Source organism: Eptesicus fuscus, chromosome 3 (assembly GCF_027574615.1).
Source record: "Eptesicus fuscus isolate TK198812 chromosome 3, DD_ASM_mEF_20220401, whole genome shotgun sequence".
In the NCBI taxonomy this organism is placed as follows: domain Eukaryota; kingdom Metazoa; phylum Chordata; class Mammalia; order Chiroptera; family Vespertilionidae; genus Eptesicus; species Eptesicus fuscus.
Window position 1 is genome coordinate 43371228 of NC_072475.1, and position 26205 is coordinate 43397432.

The 26205-nt window shown below is 37.7% G+C and overlaps 2 protein-coding genes across 2 annotated transcripts in view; one reads left to right on the forward strand and one right to left on the reverse strand.

The window, feature by feature from the left end:
* The window catches only part of VPS8 (VPS8 subunit of CORVET complex), a 246690-nt gene that overhangs the window by 176606 nt on the left and 43879 nt on the right, over nt 1-26205 (forward strand). Inside the window, exons 40-44 of the mRNA XM_054713802.1 lie at nt 1215-1296; nt 1635-1717; nt 14356-14436; nt 16193-16362; nt 19589-19754. Coding sequence (XP_054569777.1) covers nt 1215-1296; nt 1635-1717; nt 14356-14436; nt 16193-16362; nt 19589-19754 — 582 coding nt within the window. The remainder of the gene's footprint in view (nt 1-1214; nt 1297-1634; nt 1718-14355; nt 14437-16192; nt 16363-19588; nt 19755-26205) is intronic.
* The window catches only part of C3H3orf70 (chromosome 3 C3orf70 homolog), a 111087-nt gene continuing 107345 nt past the window's right edge, over nt 22464-26205 (reverse strand). The window contains exon 3 of the mRNA XM_054713804.1: nt 22464-22548. Coding sequence (XP_054569779.1) covers nt 22539-22548 — 10 coding nt within the window. The 3' untranslated portion in view covers nt 22464-22538. The remainder of the gene's footprint in view (nt 22549-26205) is intronic.

A 26205-nucleotide genomic window follows, 5' to 3' on the forward strand; every position in this document is an offset into this window, starting at 1 on the left:
TAGGGTTAATGTGGAGATTTAATTGAAGAAGAATAACTCAATTTCAAAAAAGGAAAGGACAAATAAATACAAGATTAAAGGTCATAAGTACTAGATAAAATAAAATTTCAATAAAGTAAAGAATTGCTGGTATATAACATGGCTCAAGCCAGTATCTTAAGAATTGAAGAAATACATAAAAAGTCAGCAGTATAAAACCCTGGCCTTAGAAAACCTCAAATGGGGCAGATAAGGGCTTCCTAGTAAAGCTCCTTAGTGGGAGGTCACCCAGTAGGAAAGTCACTGGGCCCTGAGCCTGTCCCTTAACAGGCTCCCATATCTCCATTGCCACGTGAGCTCCTCAGTGTCAGATGGGGTGAGAACACGCCCTCCTCTGTAGATAACCATTCTTGTCCTGCTCTGCCACCTGGATGTTTACAGGAATATGTTCCCCCTAGATACTGGGTCAAGGCCTTTGTAAGTCATTATCCATCTAGAAAACTTGTTTGCAATTTTAAAATGTATTAGTTTGATTTCTGATGATATTCTTAAGGAATAGCACAGAATTTGGAGTCCTACTACCAATTTTTGGCAATGTGATCTTTGGCAAGTTAAGTTTTCTAAGCTTCATTTTCTTATCTCAAGTGAAGACAATGCTCACTGTGTAAGGTTATTATGAGATTGAAATGAGAAATGTATGTCAAGCATTTAATACAATGTCTGCCCTGGTTCCTTTCAACGTACCCTCTTCTGAAACACCAAAGATTGCAGTTCTGAGGTCTAACCTTGCTTAACTTCAGCTTCCTTGTTTTCCCAGGGTGCATGATAAATGTATCTGTTTTAGCTATGGTCCCTGCTTTTTGTTGTCTTGTCTTTTCCCATTCAAATGTCCCATCTTTTCTTTTTCTAATTTTTACCAACAAATATATGTGAGAAGTTCATTTCAGCCTGTGAAACACTTTGCTGATGTTACTTATTCTTAAAAATAACAGCACTTTTGCCCCGGCCAGTGTGGCTCAATTGATTGGGCATCATCCAGTGCACCTAAAGGGTGCTGGTTCTATTCCCAGTCAGGGCACATGCCCGGGTTGCCAGCTCAATCCTTGGCAGGGTGTGTGCAGGAGGCAATATTTCTCTCTCTGCCTCTCCCTTCCTCTCTCTCTAAAAATTAATTTAAAAATATATTTTTAAATAGCAGCACTTTTGTTTTCCTTTGGTTTGCTCTGACATCGTAGGCACTCTGGTTTCCCTTATTGGAGGCAATGATGGCCCCTCAGAAGCTGTCCACTTCAGCCACACCTCACCTACACTCTGAAGGTAAGTTCATCAGAGCCATCTATACTACCACCCAATTTTATCTGCTAAAAACTAACATTGTGATACATTTTTCCAGTATCATATTCTTATTATATATCTTGATGAAATTATATTGTAGTGTTGATTTCATCTTTCAGATTCATTGCTTTCCATGGCACCAGTTATGTCATTTGTCTTGAATATTAGTAGCTTTGCAGTAATTAAACTTTAAGATATCAAACTGGCCTTGGTTAGCTAAGTTTCCAGAGGCTATATAAATCTATTTTCCACTGAATTGTAGGAAAAACCAAAAACTCTTATTCTAAATTAACCTTAATATCAACATTTTATTACAACAGCTCTGAAATCTTTGACCATGCAAGTTCTAAACAGCATGGCAGCATTTATTGCACTTCCATCAATCTTGCAAAGAATCTTACAGGTGAGTTAAAAGTGGGGGAAATTCAATGTTGATCAAGTTCAACTAATAATTAGTTATATGTAAATGATAGCAACTTGAGCTAATCTAATCTAATAATAGACAAATATGCAAATTGACCGCACCTTCGCTACACCTAAGCCACGCCCACCAGCCAAGCCATGCCCACCAGCCAATCAGGATGAGTATGCAAATTACCCCAACAAAGATGGCGGCTAATTTGCATATCAAGACAGTGTCCAAAGAAGCCAAGAGCTGCAGAAGGGAGTAAAGCTTCGAAGAAGCAAGCAAGCCGGGAGGGGCGGGGGAGGAGAAGGGAGGAGCGAAGTCAGGGCCGGGGCAAAGGGGAAAGCAGGCGGGCTGGAGGAGAAGGCGGGGTGGGGCGGGTGACAAGGGCGGAGCGGAGGCAGGGCCGGGGGTGAACGGAAAAGCAGGCGGGCTGGAGGAGAAGGCGGGGCGGGCGACAAGGGTGGAGGGGAGGCGGGGTAGAGTGCAGCAGGAAATCCTATTGCAGGATTTTTCCTGCAACGGGAACGCTAGTGTTTAAATATGTCTCAAGCATATTGCAGCTGATTTTTGGCATGAGCTAAATATCTGATTTATTACTCTCATCTTGACTCTTCCTAGCGCTCCATTGGTATGGGTTTGTTTGGCACACACTTGTGAGCTTCAGTTAAGGCATGCAGCCTTCGGATGTTCAGTTACCTTGTCATTTAGATACACAAGCTTCCTGTTAGTGTGCTAAAACTAGGAGAAAATTACCATTATTTCCAGCTGCTTATACTTTTTAATTACAAAAAAAAGATAACCTAGCCCAGCTTGAGTGTCAACCTATGAACCAGGAGGTCATGGTTCGATTCCTAGTCAGGGCACATGCCTAGGTTTCAGGCTTGATCTCTGGTCGGGGACATGCAGGAAACAGCTGATCAATGATTCTCTCTCACCATTAATGTTTCTGTCTCCCTCTCACTTCCTTTCTGAAATCAATGGGAATATATTTAAAAAAAAAAGATAACCTAGAAATTACATTAATATAGGTATTTCTTAATTATTAGTTGTTACTTATCTTTTCTAACTCATCCTAAAGTTTTCTTTATGTCTAAAACTCATCCCCTACTCTAGATTCTAGTTGGCTTTATATCCAAAGCTTTTGTAGAAAACATCATTTCAGCCTGTTCTCATCAGCAAAGACACCTGAACCTTTCCAACTTCATCAAAAGGAGAACATTAAAAATATATTAAGATACATTTTTAGAAAAATATGTGAACATTCTTAGGGAAACAGCAAGAATTATCCTTAGAGTTCATTTTGCCTTCCATCACTTCATACAGTATAGACACACACACACACACACACACACACACACACACACACACACACAATCAAACAATAATATGATGCCATTGGTCTTTATAATTTGCTAATGATTTCTATCCATTCAAGAATGTCCCTGTCAGCTCTCTTTTAAGACTTTGCAAGCTCTTCTTTCCACTTGGTATGAAGCATCTGGGCCTTTGCTGATAAAGACTACTGCCTTCAGTAGTCTCTCATCACTTAGTTTCTTATCATTTAGAATGTCTCCTGACATATATTATCTCATTTGATCCTTGTCATTGTTGAATAATTCTTTTGATATAGACTGTTCCTCTTATATCCATTTTAAAATGCATTAGTCATAAGGTTTTTAATCACATGTGAAGCAATATCTCCATAAGGCAGGAATACTTTAGTTCACCAAGTAGATTAGAAAAAAAAAATGAAATCCTGAAGCCAAAACTGGCTTCTCTTTCAGTATATACATTTTGCTTTATGTTGAGCTTTAACCACACTTTCTGATACATAAATTACAATAAATAAAATCTAATTTTCCCTTGGCAAAAGCATATGTCCTTTTATTCTGTATTTTAAAATTCATATTTTTGATGGCTTTTGATATTTGAAAATATTCACTTTCCTTTGAGTTTTATTGGCATTCATTGTGGTTGTATTCTTATTTTCTACCCTCAGTGGTTGTATCTCCCACTAATCAGGAGGGTATGTTAGTTCTTAAATTCTTTACCTGCACATTTGTGATTACTGTAGTAATAGTGCTACTTTATATTTTATACAGATTTTTATTTTTTCAAGATGTTTCCACAGGTATTCTCTCATTTAAAGCTCATAATCTCTTGAGGTAGGTAGGGCTACTATAAAAATTTCTGTTGACGAAGGATGAAACGCAAGATAGTCTCTTACCTCCTAATTTATGCTCTTTCCCATTATATTATGTAAGCTTTTTCATTTGTTTCAGACCCTGGTCTTTTGAAAAGTTTACTATCAGTTAATTTATTAATTATATGTTACCCTGTTTGGTCATTGCCTATGTGGATAAAAGACACAGTTCTTGCCTTAAAATAACTCTTATAAGAGAGATAGAAAGTGTTCTGATATAACTATGCATAGGGCTCTAATCAAGTAATAGTGGCCCCCTTAAGGATTATGTGCTCTGAACTCCAGCTAGGGCAACTGCCACTTTTATATCACTCCCTTTCAGTCAATGAGATTACAGCAGGAACAGCCATGTGAAGGCATGACCCTGCCCACTGGCTCCGTCTGATTGACTCAGCGTGGACAACTGGCTTAAGCAGGGCCAGTCAGTCCTTTACTGGAAATTTTAGGACTGAACTTGAGAAAGATGAATAAGTTTCTCTTCAGGTCACTGGATTACATAAGGTACATACAATGTTGAGGAGGTGACAGTAACTACTTTTCCATTATATAGACTAAACTAGTAAAAAAAAAAAAGTTAATCTACAGAGAGAAGAAGCAAAATGAAGCAGACATACAGAGAGGAAAATAGACAAGATTTATGGAGAAGAGAGAAGATACAAGGAGAGGATTCAAGACATTGGGCAAGGAGACAATGGAGAGAAATCCTGATGGCATTTGAGTCCCTCAATATAACTCCTAAGGCTTACCTGCATTCCTTTGCTCAGAATCCTGAAACACCCCAGTGCCTTTACAATAATTGTCTGCTTTGAGTAAATTAGAATGAGTTGGGTTTCTGAATATATATTTTCAAAGGGGTACTAATATAAGTATATATTTGAAACAGATTGGGGAATTTGGAATGATTTTCTGGAGAAGATGTCTGAACTAAATCTTAAAGAATCTAAAGGGATCCAGGAAAAAAAGAAAATAGAACTTTTCTAAGCAGAGTAAACTATATATACAAAGAATTTGAGGTAAAACATGATACATTTGGAGAGTTGTGTTTAAGTATTCTTAGAACACAGGGTAAGAATAAAGGTGAGTCTGAGCCAAACTGCGAGACAGGGAATGTGTCCTTAATTGCTTTGTAAACCATGGTAAGGACTTTGGATTTTATTTTCAAATCATTAAATTCTCATTAAAGGATTTTAAGCAGAGGAATAATGGAATGAGGTTTCTCTTTAGAAAGATCACTCAGCCTATGTTATATAGGATAAACTGGAAGGGATCAAGGCTAAAGGCATAGAGATACCTAGAATATAATAGGTACTCAAAATTGTTAGTTGAGTTAAATAGAATGGATAGTAGAAAATGGATTTGGAAATTACTTGGTTGATAGAATCCACTTGACTTTTTGACAGGTTAGATGTAGGGGAATACAAGAAGAACCCAGATAATCCCCTGATATCAGTTTCCCATCGCTGACAATGAGCAGTGGGTGAATACAAAACTGGAGTTTATAGGAAGAGATCTATAGTCTTAGAAATCATCTACATAGAAGTGGTAGTTAAATTCTTGAAACTTGATGAACTTTAGGAGAAAGCTAATTAGCGAGAAAAGCAGAAGCAAAAATGGAGTTCTAGGAAATATCTAAAAATCAGAATATTTTTATTTCCTATTAGTACAGAAGGACCTTGGAGATAAGACTATGCTTTGCCTAGTACTCCATCACCACCACTTAGCCCAGAGGCACGTGGCATATAATAGTTATTCAATAAATATTTCTAGTCAAGGACAGAGGAATTCCACTTCTGGCCAAGATGGAGTAACAGAGACTGGATTTATACTCCTGCTTGAAACAACCAAAAAATGGACAAAATGTATGAATTAGTAGTTTTTCAAAAACTGGATATCCAGCAATAAATGACAGTCATCCCTAAGAGACAGGAAATAAACAAGGTGAGCCCCGTTTGCTATAGCGTAATGTTTTGAGAGAGTTTCCAGGCAGTAACACAGTTTCCAATATACCCATTGATTTAAGGAGATGGAGCTGTGAGTCAAGAGAGACCAAGAGTTTGCAGGGCAGGTATCAAGAGAGACTTCTGGAGATGTGCAGTAGGCCGCTCTCAAGCATGCTCTGACAAAACTACCTAAGCCAAGGAAAGACCCACCTGAAAGGATTAGAGGGACTAATACTTGCCGTCATACAGGGTCAGCAACAGTGTGTTTACCACCAGTGAAGACTAGAAGACACCATGAGTCACAGAACATTGGGTAGAGTGCTCAGAGTTACTCAATAGTGGGAAACAAGCCTAGACTAAACATAGCTCATCATGCCTTGCAAATCTTAAAAGCAAGACCTGAAAGGATTAACCTGTTTTCAAGTATAATTTAACTGCATCCCAGAACAAAGTTTAGAAATACTTTTAGGAATACAAAGATATTCAGATCCCAGCAGTGTGCAATTTACAGTGTATGACATTGAATCAAAACTTACAAGGTATGCAAAGAAATTGGAAAATGAAACCCAGATATGACATGGGTATTAGAATTAGCAGGCAAGATCACCAAAACAAACAAACAAGAAAGATTAGTGAATTTGAAGACATAGTAATATAGACTCTCCAGAATGAAATATTTTGGAGTAAAAAGAATCAGAAATAAAATGAACCACAGTATCAACTTGAACAATCAGCTGTAAGACACTTTCAAATGGTCCAAAATATGTGTACTTGGAGTCCTGAAAAAGGGAGTCGGAGCAGAAAAAAAATATTTGAACAAATATTGGCTAAAAGTTTTCCAAATTTATGGAGAACTGTTAGTACACAAATAAGTAACCTCAAACTCAGAAAACGTTATGAAAACTACAAGGCACATCATACATTGCTCAAAATCCATGATTAACAGAAAAGCTTAAAAAGTAGCCAGAGGAATAAAAATAAGGACAACAGCATATTTCTGCTAACCACTTTGAACTAGTTGACATTTGTGTGTCAATTAGAGCAGCAGCATACTCATTGTTCCCAAGATTATTGGAACATTAACCAAGATAGACTAGATTCTGGGCTATAAAACAATAAATCCGGTATTTTAACCATTCTGATAGGTGAGTGGTCTCGTTGTTTTAATTTGCTGTGCCCTAATGAATAATGTTGAGCATCTTGTCATGAGCTCATTTGCCATCTGTATATCTCCATTGGTAAGGTGTCTGTTTAATTCTTTTTGCCCACTTTTTAGTTGAGTGTGTGTTTTTTTTTGTTGAGTTTTAAAAGTTTTTTGTATATTTTTTTATACAAGTTCTTTATCAGATATGTGTTTAGGAATATTTTCTCCCACCTTGTCTTTTCATTCTCTCAACTGTGTCTTCCACAAAGCAGAGGATTTTAAATTTTAATGCAGTCCAATTTGTCCAATTTTTTCTTTCATGGATTGTGCATTTGGTGGTGTATTTAAAACTCACCACCAAATTCAAGGTCACCTAGATTTCTTCCCCCAACCCCATGTTATTTTCTAGAAGTTTTGCATTATACATTTTATGTCTGTGATCGAATTTGAGTTAAGTTTTGTGAAAAGTTTAATGTCAATGTCTAGAGTCAGTTTTCTGCATGTGGATGTCCAGTTATTCCAACACCACTTGTTAAAAATACTGTCCCTTTCTCCATTGAACTGCCTTTGCCTAGTTGATTGTATTTAAGAGGGTCTATTTCTGGGAGCTCTGTTCTTTTTTTTAAAATTTAATAAATCTTTATTGTTCAGATTATTACAATTGTTCCTCTTTTTTTCCCCCCATAGCTCCCCTCCACCATGTTCCTACCCCACCCTCTGCCCTTACCTCCCCACCACTGTCCTCATCCATAGGTGTACGCTTTTTGTCCAATCTCTTCCCGCACCTCCCACTCCCCTTTGCCCCCAAGAATTGTCAGTCCACTCCCTTTCTATGCCCCTGATTCTATTATATTCACCAGTTAATACTGTTCATCAGATTTTTTATTCCCTTGGTTTTTAGATTCACTTGTTGATAGATACGTATTTGTTGTTCATAATTTTTATCTTTATCTTTTTCTTCTTCTTCCTCTTCTTAAAGAATACCTTTCAGCATTTCATATAATTCTGGTTTGGTGGTGATGAACTCCTTTAGCTTTTTCTTATCTGTGAAGCTCTTTATCTGACCTTCCATTCTGAATGATAGCTTTGCTGGGTAGAGTAATCTTGGTTGTAGTTTCTTGCTATTCATCACTTTGAATATTTCTTGTCATTCCCATCTGGCCTGCTTAGTTTCTGTTGAGAAATCAGCTGATATTCGTATGGGTGCTCCCTTGTAGGTAACTAACTGCTTTTCTCTTGCTGCTTTTAATATTCTCTCTTTGTCTTTTGCTCTTGGCATTTTAATTATGATGTGTCTTGGTGTGGTCCTCTTTGGATTCCTTTTGTTTGGGGTTCTGTGCGCTTCCTGGACTTGTAAGTCTATTTCTTTCACCAGGTGGGGGAAGTTTTCTGTCACTATTTCTTCAAATAGGTTTTCAGTATCTTGTCCTCTCTCTTCTTCTGGGACCCCCATAATTCTGATGTTGGTACGCTTGAAGTTGTCCCAGAGGCTTCTTACACTATCTTCAACTTTTTTGGATTCTTTTTTCTTTTTGCTTTCCCGGTTGAGTGTTTTTTGCTTCTTTGTATTTCAAATCTTTGACTTGGTTCTTGCAATCCTCTAGTCTGCTTTTAAGTCTCTGTATAATATTTTTTTATTTCAGTCAGTGTATGCTTAATTTCTAATTGATCCTTTTTCATATCCTCAAGGGTCTTGTTAAATTTATCGGCCTTTTCTAGGAAATTCTTGAAAAACCTTATATAACTCTATATCCAGTCATTTATTTTCCTCCATTTCCTTCATTTGTGACCTGCCTCTTTGTCTCCGCATTTTGGCTGCTTCCCTGAGTTGATGGGGTGGCTTTGTGTGCTAGGTGTCCTAGCAGGGCCCAGTGGCTCAGCCTCCCCAGTTACCTGAGGTGGACACTCTTGGTGTGCCCCTTTGTGGGCTGTGTGTGCAGTCTTGTTGTAGTTAAGCCTAGATTGTTGTTAGTATCACTGGGGGGAGTTGACGTCCAGGCCAGTTGGCTGTGAGGATCAGCTGTGTCTCCACTGGGAGAGCTTCTGTGCTCAGCTTGGATGGGGCGGCATCTCAGGGCTGAGCAGACAGCCTTGGTTTCCCGTCAGCCCTGCCCTAAGAGGCTCCTGTGTCTCAGTGTCCCGTGGCAATGGCTGCACGCACCTCTGAGAGAAGGCTGCCCTGAGTTTCGCCTGCTGCCAGATAGTCCAGTTTCTCCCTGAATGAGTCTGGGTACCCAAAGTCTCACCCAGAACTGGATTTCAGTGCAGTCGGGAGGTTTTGTTTCCCTCCCGAACAAGAAAGCTAGCCGCGTGCTTGCTGCCCGCCCTCTCTGAGCGCCGAGAGTAAGCCAGCTGCGTATTCAGCCGCCTGCCCTTTCCGCGTGCGCAGGTCTCCGCACCTGTCCTCCACAGCTCCTCTGGGTCTCAGTGTCCTTTTATCTTTCCTTCTAGTTGTAGAATTTCCACTCGGCCAGCTTTCCGGTGGTTCTGGACAATGTCCGCTCTGTCTTCCAGTTGCAGTTTTGAAATTGTTGTGCGAGGCAGCAGTATAGGTGTTTACCTATGCCGCCATCTTGGTTTCTCTGGGAGCTCTGTTCTTTTTCATGAATCTATTTGTCTAGTCTTTCACCAATACCACATTGTCTTGATTATTGTAACTTCAGAGTGCAGTTTGAAGTCAGGTAGTGTCCTCAGTCTTTATCATTTTTCAATATTATGTTGGCTATTTTGGGTATTTGGTCTTTCCATATAAACTTTAGAATAATTTTGTCTATATCCATAAAGTAACTTGCTAACATTTCCATTGTGATTGTTTTTCTGTTTTTGGTATTAGGGTAATGCTGGCCTCATTTCCTCTGGTTCTGTTTTTGGAACAGATTGTAGAGTATTTCTATAACTTCTTCTTTAAACATTTGGTATGAATAAACCAGCAGAACCATCTGGGTCTGGGCCTTCTGTTTTGGAAGGTTATTATTTTTTTATGCAGTTTTGTGAAAAGATACAGATTTATTCAAATTATCTATTTCTTCTTCTTTTTTAAATCTATTTCTTTTTGTGTAAGTTTTGGTAGATTGTGTCTTTCAAGGAACTCTTTCATTTAAGTTATCAAGTGCTTCATCCAAGGTTTTTTGGTTTTGTTTTGTTTTTAAATATATTTTATTGATTTTTCACAGAGAGGAAGAGAGAGGGATAGAGAGTTAGAAACATCGATGATAGAGAAACATCGATCAGCTGCCTCTTGCACAACCCCTACTAGGGATGTGCCCGCAACCAAGGTACATGCCCTTGACCGGAATCGAACCTGGGACCTTTCAGTCCGCAGGCCGACGCTCTATCCACTGAGCCAAACCAGTTTCGGCTCATCCAAGGTTTTTTATGTACCTAGGTGTGTGATTTTTGTTTTTTTTTTCAATCTTTCCCCTTACCATTTTAAAAAATATATATTTTTATTGATTTCAGAGAGGAAGGGAGAGGGAAAGATAGAAACATCAATGATGATAATCTTCCCCCTTATCATTCCTAATATTTATGTAATCCACTTTAAATCTGCTCCACTAGAATATTTCCTGTTTCAGCACAGTGCCTGGAACATAGTATATACTCAATAAATATTTGTTGGCTCAATCACCTAATGTCCTTGAGTAGTTCTCAGTAGCACACTTTATTTCCTTTTTTCTGTGTACATTAAGCTGGGGAAGTAGCAGTATCCTCATGTTTCTCATGAGGAAAGTGCCACTCAGAAAGATTACATAACTTGACTTAGTTTAGTAGTTATTAAGTGGGAACAGCTAGAACATTAACCTTGGTCTTCTAACTCCCAATGTTAGATCTTTCCTTCTGTACCTTACATCAGCCATATTTTTCATATCCCCCTCACTTTACCAGGTTCCCTGGGGAGAAATAGGGAGTGACTGTTATTTAAATGCACAGTTGCTCAGATATGCACAGTTTTTTTTCAGAAAGATGTTCACATGATAGGTTCTCAAAGATCTTCTTGACCTCTAAGTATTTATTCAAACTGATGCCTGACATCTGACTTATTCAGATCTCTTTCATGAACATTAGATGATAAAGTAACGAGTGTTTGTAAGGGACCATATTTATGCTGTATACGTTCTATCTTCACTGCTTGCTTTTATTGATCTTCCCTCTGTGGCAAAAGTGGTTCCTGGCTGTGACAACCTATTAATGGATGTCTTACTGAGGGGGTTAAAGCAAACAAATGATTCATATGCTAACCTGCTGAGGACATTATTCATATTTTAAAGTAGTGCTTGATTAGCAAAATTTTTTTATTTTAAAACAAACCATATACATGATACCATGGGTACTCAAAAACAATAGGGAAATAGTGGTCATCACATCTTTTTCTAATGTGCTTTTAAAAAACAAGTTTATGTGAAGTACCCAGTCTGCTCTTCTTTTATAGTTTACAAAAAAGTTAAAGTAAAACCTCAGTAGTTATTCATTGCTGAAGAATCTAGCTGACATCTTTGGAAAATAATTTTAAAAGCCATTAGATTGTGTACATGCTGTGCATTAAGCCTTGAACTCTCTTTTGCATTCTATAATTTATATGTTGTCCCAGCATGAGGTAATTTTCATGATTTTGCCTTTAAATTATGCATTTTAAAATGAAATGTACTGATATAAATATAGACATGACCTATAAAGATTTCTTATTTTTATCAGACTTTAACCTTTTAAAGACCTCTGTTATCTAAGCCACCCTTGTCATAAAAAATGACAGAGCTTTTCTGTATTAGCATTATATTAGTGTGTTAGATATACATATTACAGTAGATATTATAATAGGTTTTTTATAATGTATAAACTATCGATACTTTGAGAAATAAGTGTATTTATTAAAGAGCTTGATGAAAAGCATACTAACTTGGGAAGATTTAGCATGGGTCTATTTTTATGCAAAGAAAATTAGAAGAAAAATTTGTCTGGTAAGTTTATGGCCTGAATTGTTTTTCTAGTGGCGAGTTAGTCTGAGATAGCTATAGTCTTGCCTTCTGTAAATGGTCTGCACCTGTTTGAAAAGCATCTTTATCTTAGTGGTACAATCTCCAGCTGTGAAACAGAAAATTTCCCCACTGAGCTGAAGTGACCCATTCAAGCCCACACTTATAAACTTATTCATTAACACATAAATGTAGAGTTATTCTCTCCTTCCATCTCCCTCGGCATCAGGGACCAGGAATCTGTGGTAGACTATCTTGTGCTGCTCTAGAACAACTGAAATACTGAAACCAGTCTTAGAAACTCAACTTCCCAATCCTCAAGAGCCATCATCAGAGCTAGAAGAGAAGAAGATGCAAATCCTAAGACGTATGTTGTGCGAGGGCAGGAAGGCAAAGTTTCTTCTCGCATTTCTGGACCTTTCTTCTAAGTTTTCCTGCTTTACTACTTTTGTCTTTGTTCTTTCTTAACATCTGAACTCAGTTACTCTTACTGCACCAAGATTTTAAGAACCCCTACTCTCTAAGAAGTAACCAGAAATGTTACCCATATTTTCCAGCAAACCTTGGTCTATCATTTAGTTATCCATATCCATTACCCATGTTATCTAACCAACACTAGTTTATTAGTTTATGTATCCACACTTGGGAGACCAGTACTGTGTGTTAATTAAAAGCATGGTTTTAATTAACCATGAAGTACTGAAATTCAAATCCCAGCTTATCTACTTAATAGTTTTGTGATCTTAGAGGCTTTTACTTAACCTCTCTGAGCCCGAATTTCTTCATTTATAAATGTTCTGGAAGGGATTTAGTGATGTTATATAGTAAGTACTTAGCACTGTATTTGCATATGGTAGCCACTTAATAAATAGCTACTTTTATCATTACTGTTTAGTTGGATTCCCCTGTTAGCATGGAAGTCATTTATGTCACGCATAACCTCATACTAGAGTGAAATAATAGGCTTGATATATTCATTTATTAGCAAAGCATTTTATTATAATTCCCACCCTAGCCAAAGGTGCAGAAAAGCGAGTGCACAAATATGCTGATGGAGATAAAATTGCATAATACAACGTTTTGAAGACCAATTAGGCAGTTTATATTAGTTCCCATAAAAAATGCTCTTTAAGTCAGAAATTTCCTCTCTAGAAATCTGCTCTAAAGAAGGCGATTCAGACAAAAATTTGCAGCCAAATTTGATAATGGTGGGTAGGATATGGGGTGGGGGGTGGGGGGGAGGCGGGAACCTGAATGTCCAACAGCAGAGAATGATTGAATAACATAATATTTTATCATAATTCATACTCTGTAGTTATTATGAAATATTTGATGACAGGGGAAACTGCTCACAATATACTTCTTAGTAAAAAAGAAAGTAATATGTGAAATACTTAAATTTTGTACACTAAGAAATACATTCCTTTCTCTCTCCCTTTTTCTGCCTCTTCAGAAATAAGACTGAAAGAATATACATCAAAATATTAAATGATTTGTCTCTGGGTAGTTGGATTTTATTTTTTTATCTTTGTACACTTTAGTGTTTTCCAAATTGTATTTAATTAGCAAGTTACTTGGCAAACTTCTTATGAAAAGCAGTGGAGGATGATTGGGTGTCTGGGTATCTGTTGTTTATTAGTAGAGGCTTTATATTTTAAAAGCTTCGAAAAACTGAAAGCTGCTCTTTGGATCCATAAACTGATCTCCTAAATTGAAGTCTTGTCTCCTGAAGCAATTTAGTTGGTTTGAGCTAAGAGGTGGCCAAATGTGAGTAGCAGGAGGAATTGTTTAGATAGATTCTGAGTATTCGTGAGTACATTGGTTTTGATGTAGCAGATAAATAAGAGCCTAAAGGAGAGGTGGTTTTTAATATGGGGAATGAGAGGAAGCTTCTTGCAGAAACAAAACCACAGTGAAATTTAATTAGACTTGCAAAGAAGGTTGTTAAACAAGAGGCTTGGGTCATTTAAATTTTATTTATTTTTCAAAAATATCTGTGATGGCCACAGGGAGACCAATGTGCATTTCCAGTGGAAGATTCATGGAAGAATATTTTGTGACTATAGAAAAATACTTAAGGACTGGCTGGCATGGCTCAGTGGTTGAGGGTCGACCTATGAACCAGGAGGTCATGGTTTGATTCCCAGTCAGGGCACATACCTGGGTTGTGGGGTTGATCCCCAATGTGGGGTGTGCAGGAGCCGATCAGTGATTCTTCTCATCATTGATGTTTCTATCTCTTCTTCTCTGAAATCAATAAAATATATTTTAAAATAATACTTAAGGATAATTGGGTTTTTTTTGGATAACTTGTATTTTAAAGTTCTGTTTAAAGAACAGAATTATAATCTTTTGCAACTTTTTTTAAAAATTAGGATCCAGTTTATGGAAAAGGAAAACTTGGAGAAATCCAGGGACTTATTCTGGGAATGTTGGACACCTTTAACTATGAACAAGTAAGCTACGTTCTGTTTCTAAGCCTGTCCTAAGGTGGAAAGAAGCTATTTCTTTTTCTCTGCACCTATACTTTTTCTTTAAAAATTACCATCTATTTAATGGAAGTTCAATAGATTAAAATGTGTAGTTTAAAAATTTTTTAAACTTCTCTTGACCTTAATTAATAAACATATATTTTATACACAGGCATACATTCCAGAATGTGGAAATGCATCAAATTTGGATTCATTTTATTGTTTTGATTTATTGGCAGGAATCAAAAGTATGAAAAGCTTTCTGGAAAAATAATTGGATGCAAAGACATAACCCATGAAAGGGAAGGGTCAGCATGAGTTTAGAAAATTACAAAATAAAATTAAAGAGTCTTCTTTTAAATATCCTGAAGCAGATAATTGCCACTAACCAAAAATGGTCACTAGTTCTCCCTTAACTCAAAACTGCCTATAGCTTAAATTCTCAGTGGGAGCCAGGTTGAGGAACAGATTTTTTTCTTAATATACTTCGAAGTAACTCATGAAACCACCTAGGAAAAAGTGCCATTTTGGGCATGGTAGATACAATTTCTGCTTTTTTTAATTAGAAGAAAAAGAAGCATTTAGGTGACAAAGCTTTTCTTAGGGTGCTGTAAGAACTATAGTTTTGCTCAACATAACCCAGTGGAGCTGATACCCCTGCAGGCACAGAGTGCATGTCAGCAGAAGGAAAGCTGAGTGCAAGGCAGAATATTGTTGGGAACTTTGGAAGAGGAGGAAAAGATGGGGTTGATTGGAAAGAATGACATTTAGTTCTATGCTTGGACTATTAGAACTGAAAGTTCTACATTACAGATGCAGTTAAAGGGCTAGGCTCTGTAGCAAGGAGGATGGTATATTTTCCCCAACTGTACATCTAAATGATATGACATATATGAATGTTGAGAATTAAATGCAATGTGAATGCAATACTTTATAAGCACATAGAACTGTAAAAATGATTTAATGTGGTAGTGTGAAAATGTCTTCATGTGACTTAATGACAGATTTCACAGTCTTGAGCAGTTTCAAATGACCTGTAAGTGCTGATCAGGAAAATGTGATCTCTGCACAAGGGAGATGTAAACTGAGTAATGGCCATTAGCTCTTCCAGTGAAAGGTTATTTGAAATAGTGCCATGGATGCAGTTTCTATTTTTAAAAAATCAGGAAGTCTCAGCAGTTGAGCATTGACCCAGGAACCAAGAGGTCACTGGTTTGATTCCCGGTCAGGACACATGCCTAGATTGTGGCCTTGATCCCCATTGTGGGGCGTGCAGGAGGCAGCCGATAGATGATGTTCTTCTCTCATCGATGTTTCTCTCTCTCTCTCCCTCTCTCTCTAAAAATCAGTAAAACATTTTAAAAATCAGGGATATTTTCGTTATTTGTTACAACACTTCAAGTCATTTAGAGAGAACTTATTTTATACATGTAATAAATAAGTAGATTTGGGTATATCTAGTCATTCAAAAGCCATCAGTACTGAATTAAGCCATAGAATGGCCAAGCATACATTTCTCATTAGAAACTAGTAACAGCTTTTTAATAATTATTTTGAGAATTTAGTTAACCACTTAATTTGGAGTTTTTAATGCTTATTTAATTTTATGCCTTTATAGTGTATTTTAATTTCGGTTGTGGTTGAAAACAAAACAACTGATATTTTCTGTTCATCCCCTCTGTGTCTTTCATTTTATAAACCACTTTTTTATTTGTTTGTCTTTTGTTTTGGCCTTTCCTAGACCCTGCTGGAAACAACTACTAGCCTTCTAAACCAAGATCTCCACTGGTCACTGTGTAACCTGAGAGCTTCCGTCACCAGAGGACTGAATCCCAAGCAGGATTACTGCTCTATATGTCTACAGCAGTATAAGAGACGCCAAGAAACGGCTGATGAAATTATTGTCTTTAGGTGAGAGAGAAGGAAATGTCCCACATTTGGTGTGTGTGCGTTCAGTATGGTGTTACCAGGCAGGAATACATGTGGGTACACAGCCCCAGTTGATCATTCTAGCAGTGCACAAAACAAGACAACGTTCCTGCTCTTGTAGACCTTACGTACTGCATGGGAATCAGAAGGAATGGGTGTTAGGGTGGTCAGGCAATAAATAAATGCAGAGTAATAAGAGCTATGGGGAAAAATAAAGTACAGGTAAGGGGATGGAAGAAGTGTTCAGGGTGAGAGTGCTACAGGAATAGGTTCAGAATATATTTTAAGGGTAGAGCTAACTTGCTGATGTATTAGCTATGGAGTGTGAGTTGCCTGAGCAATTGGATGAACAGGGTGCCATTGTCTAAGATGAGAAAGAACAGGTGTGAGGAACTGGAGAAATCAAGAGTTTTGTCCTGGAGATGTTAGATTTGAGATGAATAATAGACATCCAAGGAGGGATGTCAGGTAGACAGTTTTTCTAGTCAGAACCCTCAAGACACGTCCTGGAAATATAAATTTAGAAACTGACAGCATATAAATGATATTTAAAGCTGTAGCACAAAGAAGAAATATAATATAAAAGTTAAAGGTTTGATCTCAAGAGCAAAGACAGCTCACCTAGAATATGTGGATAGAGGCGATATGAGATAAACTCTGTAGCCAAACTTCTTGAGTTCAAATCCTAATTTTTCTACTTACTTTCTGTGAGACTTTGACAAGTAATGTAATCTCTTTACATCTTAGTTTTCTCATCTGCAAATTGGAATAATGATGATATTATTTCCAAGGGTTTTGTGAAGATTAAATGAGATAATTCACTTAAGACATTTGTATCATGGTGACATATATAGTAAGCACTATATTAAGTGTTAGCTACTACTATTATAGGTCCAGGAAGATTGGTAGATGTGGTGATAGGAAAGGGAAGTAGTTCTCAGCACACAAAGAGCCCATTTATTCAATAAATATTTGTTGAGCACCTACTGTGTGGCAGGTACTGTTCTAGGGGGTAGGGTGCAGTGTCGATGAAACAAAGGGTCTGCTCTCGTGGAGTTTACATTCCAGTGTCAAGGGCAGACAAACAAATGCCAGATAGTGACTACTACTGAAAAAAATAAAACATGTTAAGTGAGATACAAAGAGCTTGGGCAGGGGGGAATATATTTTATATAGGTAATCATGGAAAGCCTCACTGTTAAGGTGACTTATGACAGACAATTTTAAAATTATTAATAAAAATGTGATTAATAATGACTGTGAATAAAATAAAACATGATATAGAAGAAAGAGAATATTTGGCGCTACTAATTTATAAAGTCATTAGGGAAAGTCTCACTATTGAAGTGACATCTGATCAGAGACATGAAGGAAGCGGCCGTGCAGTGTCAGAGGAGAATGCCTCTGGCAGAGGGTCAGCAAGTGCAGAGCCTGGAGGCGAGCGGTCTGGAGAGATGTAAGGAGTAGTGAATGAGTGGGGGAGTGCTGCCTGAGCAGAGAGAAGGAAAGGGAAGATGGTAAGAGGTAACTTCAGAGGAGGAACAGAGGCCAGATCCTGTAGGAATTGCATCATTATAAAGAATTAAACTTGACTCTGAGATGAGAAGCCATTGAGGATAGGATTAACATTATCTGACCTATGTCTTAAGGATCACTTTGTGTTGAGAATGTTCTATAGAAAGGCAAGGGTGAAAGTAGAATGACCAGTTAGGCTACTGCAGTAATCCAAGTGAGAGAGGGCCCAAGGTAGTAATGATGAGTTAAAACTTGGTCGGATTCTGGATATATTCTGAAGATAGAGCTGAGATTTGTTTCTAGATTGGATGTGAGGTGTGAGAGAAAGAGACTAGTCAAGGATGACTCCAAAGTTTTTGGCCTGAGAAACTGGAAGAGTGTAGTTGCCATTTATTGAGATGTGGAAGGTTAGATGAGAGCATGGAGTGGGGGTGGTGTGGGGTGAAAATCAAGAATTTTGGCCATGCTAAATTTAAGTCCATTAATATTTAATGTAGAGTTCTTGAGGAGACAGATGGGTGGAGTATAGGAGAGAAGCCTGGGCAGTTATCAGCATGTAGGTGATATTTGAAAATCATGGAACTGGAAGGAATCACTAAAGGAGCAAGGGTTATATAGAGAAGAGAAAGGTTATATATAGAAGGATAAAGACTGTAAAGACTACAGAAGAGAAAAGGATTGACTTCTATGGCAGTTCAGCATTCAGGTTTGAGAAATGAGGGGGAATCAGTGAAGATGACTAAGAGTTATACTCAACATCATGTCAGGAGGTTCATTTGTTAATTTAATGTAATCAATAGGGAATTTCTTCATAGGAAGAATGTAAGAATTTACTGTAGCACTGACATTTTTGTAAATGCTTAATCAAATCACTGCTTTTGCCTTGAATTTGATAAGGCAGACAACTCATGTTATTATATAAGCTACTTAGATAATAACTAGAGGCCCAGTGCACAAAATTTGTGCACTGGGGGAGGGGGGGGTCCCTCAGCCTGGCCTGTGCCCTCTTGCAGTCCGGGACCCCTCAGGGGATGTCCACCTGCTGGCTTAGGCCCGATCCCCGGGGATCGGGCCTAAGCCGGCAGTCAAACATCCCTCTTACAGTCCGGGGCTCTTGCAGGACCCTTTGTTCCTTACTGCCTGCCTGCAGCAGAGGTGGGAGAGGCTCCCTCCACCACCTCTGTGCTTGCCAGCCATGAGCCCGGCTTCTGGCTGAGCGGCACTCCCCCTGTGGGAGCACACTGACCACCAGGGGGCAGCTCCTGCATTCAGCATCTGCCCCCTGGTGGTCAGTGTGCAGCATAGCAACCAATCGTTGCACCATTCGGTTGATTTGCATATTAGGGTTTTATTATATAGGATGATTTCCCCCAGTTGACATTTTTTTCAAACTGTCTAAAAATATTTCATAGTTTGAGAAATGAACAGAAGTTTAGCTTATCCCTCAGGTGGTTTGTAGTCAGAGAACTGTATTTTGTTCTTACTAACAGCTTAAGTATACAAATATGTGAGTCTGGATTTCAAAAAGAGAAGACAACAGTAAGTTTATTCCCTTTCTTGTTTCTTAACCAATACAACCATCAGTGCATTTCAGCATATCAGAAATCTTTATCACTTATGAACACTCCAACACAGCTTATGTTTATGGGTTTTGTAATAATGAAAAGTGCAATTGGTTGCCTTCATTTTGCAGCTGTGGTCATTTGTATCACTCATTTTGTCTGCAAAACAAAGAGTGCACCATAGAAATTGAAGGGCAAGCAAGATGGACATGCTACAAATGCAGCTCAAGTTACAAAGCAGGAAAATTAAGTGAAAATTCATCTGAAGTAAAAAAAGGAAGGATAACTCCATCACAGGTAAGACTTGCTTTCATGGCAAAATGGGGATGGTCTTTTCTTTTAATGTCTTGTAGGCCTGGCCTCATTTTTTGCAGGTCCTGTAGGCTTCAGCAAATTTACCTGATGAGAATCTAGTGCATGACATCTGTTCAGTTCTACATAGAGGAGAAGAGCTTCTCTTCTCTGTCCAGCACTGAAAAGCAGAGATTTGAGAGCAATTTTCTGCCCTTAAAATTACTAAGGTCTAGTTGAAAAGAGAGATTACATACATCTGCTTGTTTAAGATCCTTTGACAAAATAAGAGGTCAACAAGTACAAAAGTTACAGTGCTAATGAGGGACCTACCTATATGCTGAGTCATGCAGTTGTTACTTTTATTTATTTATTATTTATTTATTTATTTATTCACTAGAGGCCCGATGCACAAAGATTCATGCAAGAATGGGCCTTCCTTCCCCTGGCTGCCGGCAGCACCTTCGCTCTGGCCTGAGTCGCCTTTCTGCCTTCCCACACTGCCCAGAGGCCCGGAGTGGCTGGGGCAGTGCGGAACGCCTGTGTCCCACCCCGTCCCCAGCCGCTCAGTGCCTGTGTATGCAAATTAACCCTCCATCTTTGTTGGGTTAATTTGCATACTCACTCCTGATTGGCTGGTGGGTGTCGTGAAGGTACGATCAATTAGCATGTTACTCTTTTATTAGGTAGATTTATTTATTTATTTTTGTGCACCCTAATGACTAGACATTACATAACTTAATACATGATCACCCCAATAAATCCCACACCTATCCAGCACCACACCTAGTTATTAGAATATTATTGACTATTTCCTATGTTGTTACTTTACATCCCCATGACTATTCTGTAACAACCAATTTGTACTTCTTAATCCCTTCACCTTTTTCATCCATCCCTCAACCCCCCTCCCATCTAGCAACTAACAAAACGTTCTCTGTACCTAACACTAACAGTCTGTTCTGTTCTGCTTGTTCATTTTGTTTATAGATTCCATTGTTGATAGATAGGTATTTATTGCCATTTTATTGTTCATACTTTTGATCTTTTTTTCTTCTTCTTTAATAAAACCCTTGAACATTTCATGTAATACTAGTTTGGTGATGATGAACTTCTTTAGCTTTTTCTTGTTTGGGAAGCTCTTTATCTGTCCTTCGATTCTAAATGATAGCTTTGTAGGTTAGAGTGGTCTTGATTATAGATCCTTGCTTCTCTTCACTTTTAAGTAGGGCTCATGGACAAGGCACATACACAGGTGCTCCGTGCATGGTTTTCTCAGCTGGGTAACTTTCTTCCAAGAACTTGATGCAGTAGTGTTCATGTGAGGAATTTTCATTGCATTTGGGGTCTGACTAATGGACTAGATATAGTTATATTCATTTTACATCAAATTATTATTTTTTTCTTCATAGGCAGGGAGTGGAGCCGAGTTTGAACTCTACTCTTAGTAGCTTTTGGGAGAACAGGACTTGACACCATGAGGGGCTCAGTGTGGAGGAGGAGCGGTTGCTAGGGCTGTGACTTGATCACTGTGCTGTTCTCAGTTTGCTTCCTTTTCAAAGTGAGAAGTGGGGTCACATTTGCTGTTTCCTGCTCTTTCCCGTGTAACACCCTATCCTGTAGTCAGCCTTAACATTACATGAAAAGTTGGCCCTGTTTTTGTTGTCTCTTATCTTTGTTTCATCAGCTTTTAGTGTTGGATCAGAGGCAGACCAAATAAAACCCCCTGACCTAGTTTCTCCCAGATAACAGTTCGGAATTTCTATACTCCAGTGGTAGGCATTCATTTGTATATTCACCCATTATATATGGAACAGTGTGCCAGGCACTGCTAAGTGCTGGGAATACAATAGTAGACAAGACATTTGCCGTGTGGAGTTTTATAACCAATGAAATTATAAACAGGTTTTGAATAAGTGTTCTTAAGTTATTTCTAACACCAATTCTGTCAATTCTCTGGACTGAACATCCAACAATCACACTCAATTCTGACACTTAACTACCAGACATTAGCGTCAGACTCCCCAAGTTTAAAAAGAGTTCATTGTCATTAAACTGCCCTCACTACAGACACCAGCCGCAAAGGAGGTGTCCAGGTTACCCACACTCTGGTCTGACTTTGCAAAATCAGGGATCCCTGTGACACCCCACCCCCTGCCCAGGTTCAATAATTCACTAGAATGACTCATAGAACTTTGGAAAATACCTTCCATTTACCTGTTTATTATAAAGGATACAACTCAGAAATAGCCAAAGGGAAGAAATGCACAAGATGAGGTATTGGGGCGGGGGGGGGGGGGGATGCTTCTATATCCTCTCCCACATAACACCTTCTTTGTACATCAGTGTGCTTGCTCACCAGCCCAGAAGCACTTTGAACCTCATTTAGGGATTTTTATGGAGGTTTCATTATGTAGTCATAATTGAGTAAATCATTGGCCATTGGTGATTAACTGAGTCTCTAGTTCTCTCCCCTCCCCAGAGGTGGGGGGGGGGGTGGGGAAGGGCAGGGAGACCTTTCATGGCTTATCTTTCTGGTGACAAGCTGCCATTCTGAAGCTATGTAGCATCCCCAGACCAGACACCCATAATTTCATAGCATGCAAAAGGCACTCTTATTACTCAGGAGATTCCAAGAGTTTTAGGCACTATGTGACAGGAGCCAGGGACAAAAAATATCAATTTTTTTATTATGTCACAGTACTTACAGGTGAATATGTTGTAAGAGCTGATAGCCAGTAGATCAATGTAGACATGGGAGATCATGGAAGGCTTTCTCGAAATGCCATGTTAGCTGCCCCTGAAGAAAAAAGGAAGCAAGTAAGACAAGTTTAAATGCACATATAGGCAGGAGGAGGAGGACTATAGGCAGAGGGAACCAATATATGGAACAAACATGTAGCATCTCTACTGTGAAGCAGAGAAGATCATGGAACTAGACATTGAGCGTGATTGGATCTAGAGGGGGAAAGAGTGGTGAGATAAACTAGTGAGATAAACAGGGACTACATTATTTTTATGTCTGTGCTAAAGAAATAGAGAAGGTATTGAAGGGTTTTGAGGAAGGGATGATATGATATGATATGATATGATATGATATGATATGATATGATATGATATGATATCAGAACAGGGTTTGTTGTTTTTCAAAATAGTATTTTAAAAAGAACACTGCAGAATTGAAAGGGAAGCAAGAATGGATATAGTGAGACCAAGAATATTGAAGTAATTTAGAGGAGAGAAGTGGTAACTTATTGGGATGGAGAAAAGAGTACATATTTGAGATGTGTTTGAGATGAACACAAACATCAAAAAATAGAGTTCATTGTTGGAGTTAGAAATGTCTGCAGGACATAAAGGTAAAAGATGTTTAAATGTGGTTTCCAGATTGAAATTTTTGTTAACTATAAATTCAAAACACTTCCTTTTTTGCATTTAGGGAAGGAAAGACAGGCCCTGTGATTTCCAACATCTTTCCAAGCCAAAACCAAATGCAGATGGGAAACTTTTATTTATGTAGATACTTAAGGCTTTACATCTTGGGACACTTCAGTTTTGTTATTTTTTCTTTTCATTTATATCCTATGCATAAACAACTTGTGATTACATGCATATTGTGGCCTGGATATTACCATTTAGATTTTTTTCCTAGATAGTCCTGAGAGGCTAAAAGACTTTTTTTCCCTTTAAAAAGAAATACAATTACATATTATATATTTTAATATGTACATAATTTACAAAGAATAAAATTCACCTTCTGCTAGTTTTGACAACCATCTTTACAATCAAAATAAAGAGCAGTATGATTATTTCCCCTCAAAAGTTCCCTATATTTCTTTGTAGTCAACCTCTCCCCACACCCTCAACCCTCGCAATCACTGGTCATTTGGAGTTAATTTTAATAGGGTGTTAGATAAGGATTGAGGCTCACTCTTTTACGTGTGGATATACATTAATTGCCCATATACCTTAGTCAAAAAAATCAACTGACTTTGGATGTGTGGGTCTGTTTCTAGATTTTCTCTTCTATTTCATTGCTTTATGTTGCTATCCTTTCTCCAGTACTGTAGCTTTACAGTAAATCTGGATATAAGGTAGTATCAATCAATCCTCCAACTTTGTTCTCCTTTCTCACATTTGACTATTCTACTTCCTTTACTTTTCCATATAAATTTTAAAATCAGCTTGTCAATTTTTATAAAAATTCAGGCTGGGATTTTATTAAGATTGTGTTGAATATATAGATCAATTTTGGAGAGTTGACTTTAATAATATCGAGTCTTCTAATTTATTAATATATCTCCCAGTTTATTTAACTCTCATTTATATCATCAGTGTTTTGTAGTTTTGTCATATAAATTTATATATCTCTTATAAGATTTGTTTCTAAGTGATTAATGATTTTGATGTTATTGTATATCTTACTGTTTTGTATTTCAGTTTTGAATTGTTCATTGCCAGAATATAGAAATACAATATATTTTTGTATATTGACCTTGTATCCAGTAACCAGTGCCTTACTAAGTTTACTTATTAGTGCTAGTACTTCTTGTAGATTCATTGGTATTTTCTACATATGCAAATAATGACTTTTATTTTTTCTTTTCCAATCTTATGCCTCTAGTCATTTAATAATCACAGAAGGAGATAATTAAATTAAATAAGCTGATATTTTTCCCTGATGGTTGGAGTGGTTTTTATTAGAGTTGTCTAAGAAAATGTTTTATCTTTTGGGGTAAATTTATAAATAATGTCAGAAGGAAGTATTTATAACTTCCAAGAAATTATTCCGTAAATGGCATTTATTTATGCTCAATGATAATTTTCTATTAACTATTATACATTGCTTTATTTATTTTGGATTTTCACTATAAATTAGAGATTTGGTTTACATGGTATTTAATGAAATAGGAACACTAATATTAATACCTTGGTTTCATATGTCCGTTTTCAAAGAATATTAGCTCCCCATTATAAATACGTTAGATTAAAATTAATACTAAAAAATGAAATTTTAATTTTTGGTGATAGCAGCATTTCTCCAAAGAATATTTTTATATAACCTTACAGATTAAGTGAAAATTAATATATCTCAGAAGTATAGAATGATGAATGATCCTAACATAAGTGAATGTTTTTGAGACTTGCCCATTTTCCAGTAATCTTATTATACTTTAGTATTTTTAAAATATATTTTTTATTGTTGATAGTATTAGAGATATTTCCCATTCCCCTCCTCCTTCCCCTTCTCCCCTCAGCCTTACCTCACCCACCCCACCTCAGGTCTTCACTACCCTATTGCCTTTGTCCATGGGCTCTTCATATAAGCATATAAGATCTTGGGTTTATCTCTTCTCATTCCTCCAACCCCACTATACTTTAGTATCAAGTGATTCACAACTTCAGCCAATATTTAATGTATGCCTACTTTGGACTAAACACTATTCTTGTTACTAAGTATACAATGATGAACAAAAAAATATAGTTCCCACCGTCATGTAGCTTACCTTCTAGTAAGAGAGCTAGACAATAATTAAACAAACAGTGTATCAAATATATAATTTGAAATTGTGACAGGTATATAAGTGCTGTGAAGGGAAAGACAAGATTATTATGGGAAGAATAGCCTGAGGGGAAACCTACTTTGGATTGGGTAGTAGGGAATATCTATGTGCAGATTGATGTTTAAGCTATCATCTGAAAGATAAGAAGGTAACAGCCCTGGGAAAAAGATTACAAGCAAGAGAGAACTGAGGGGGGAAGTGACTTGTTCAAGGAACTGAAAAAAAATCAGTAGCTGGAACACAGTGACAGAAGGGGAACATGGCAAGGAATGGAGTTGAAGATGTAGGCAGGGCCAGATCCCGAATAGCCTGTCAGACTGGGAGAAATTTAGTTTGTATTCTCGAAATGAAAGTCGGAAGGATTTAAAACAAGGATTGATATGATACATTGATTGTGATTGTGGAAAATGGATAGGCAGCAACATCTTATTAGTAACCAGGTCTTCACCTCTTTGCCAGAGCAATGTAACAATCAGATTCCTAATGTTTTATAAATTTGTGAAGTTCCCTTTGATGCAGAAAAGGCTTAAGTCCAAGAGTCTGAAAGATGACAATAGTACCAAGAAAGTGTTTCCAATCTTTATGGAGAACAAAAGCTTTGATGGAAATATGCGCAATGGCATTAAAAAATGTCATTGTCCAATTAAATTTAAAAAATGTTTAACTTTACGCCCTGGCCAGTGTGTCTCAGATGGTTGGGCATTGTCCTGGCCACCAAAAGGTTGCCAGTTCGATTCCCAGTCAGGGCATATGCTGGGTTGCAGGTTCGATCCCCGGTAGTGGCCAATCAGTATTTCACTCTCACATCGATGTTTCTGTCTCTGTGTCACTCTCCCTTCCTCTTTCTCTAAAAATCAATTTAAAAATCTCTTTAGAAATGTTTAACTTTACCT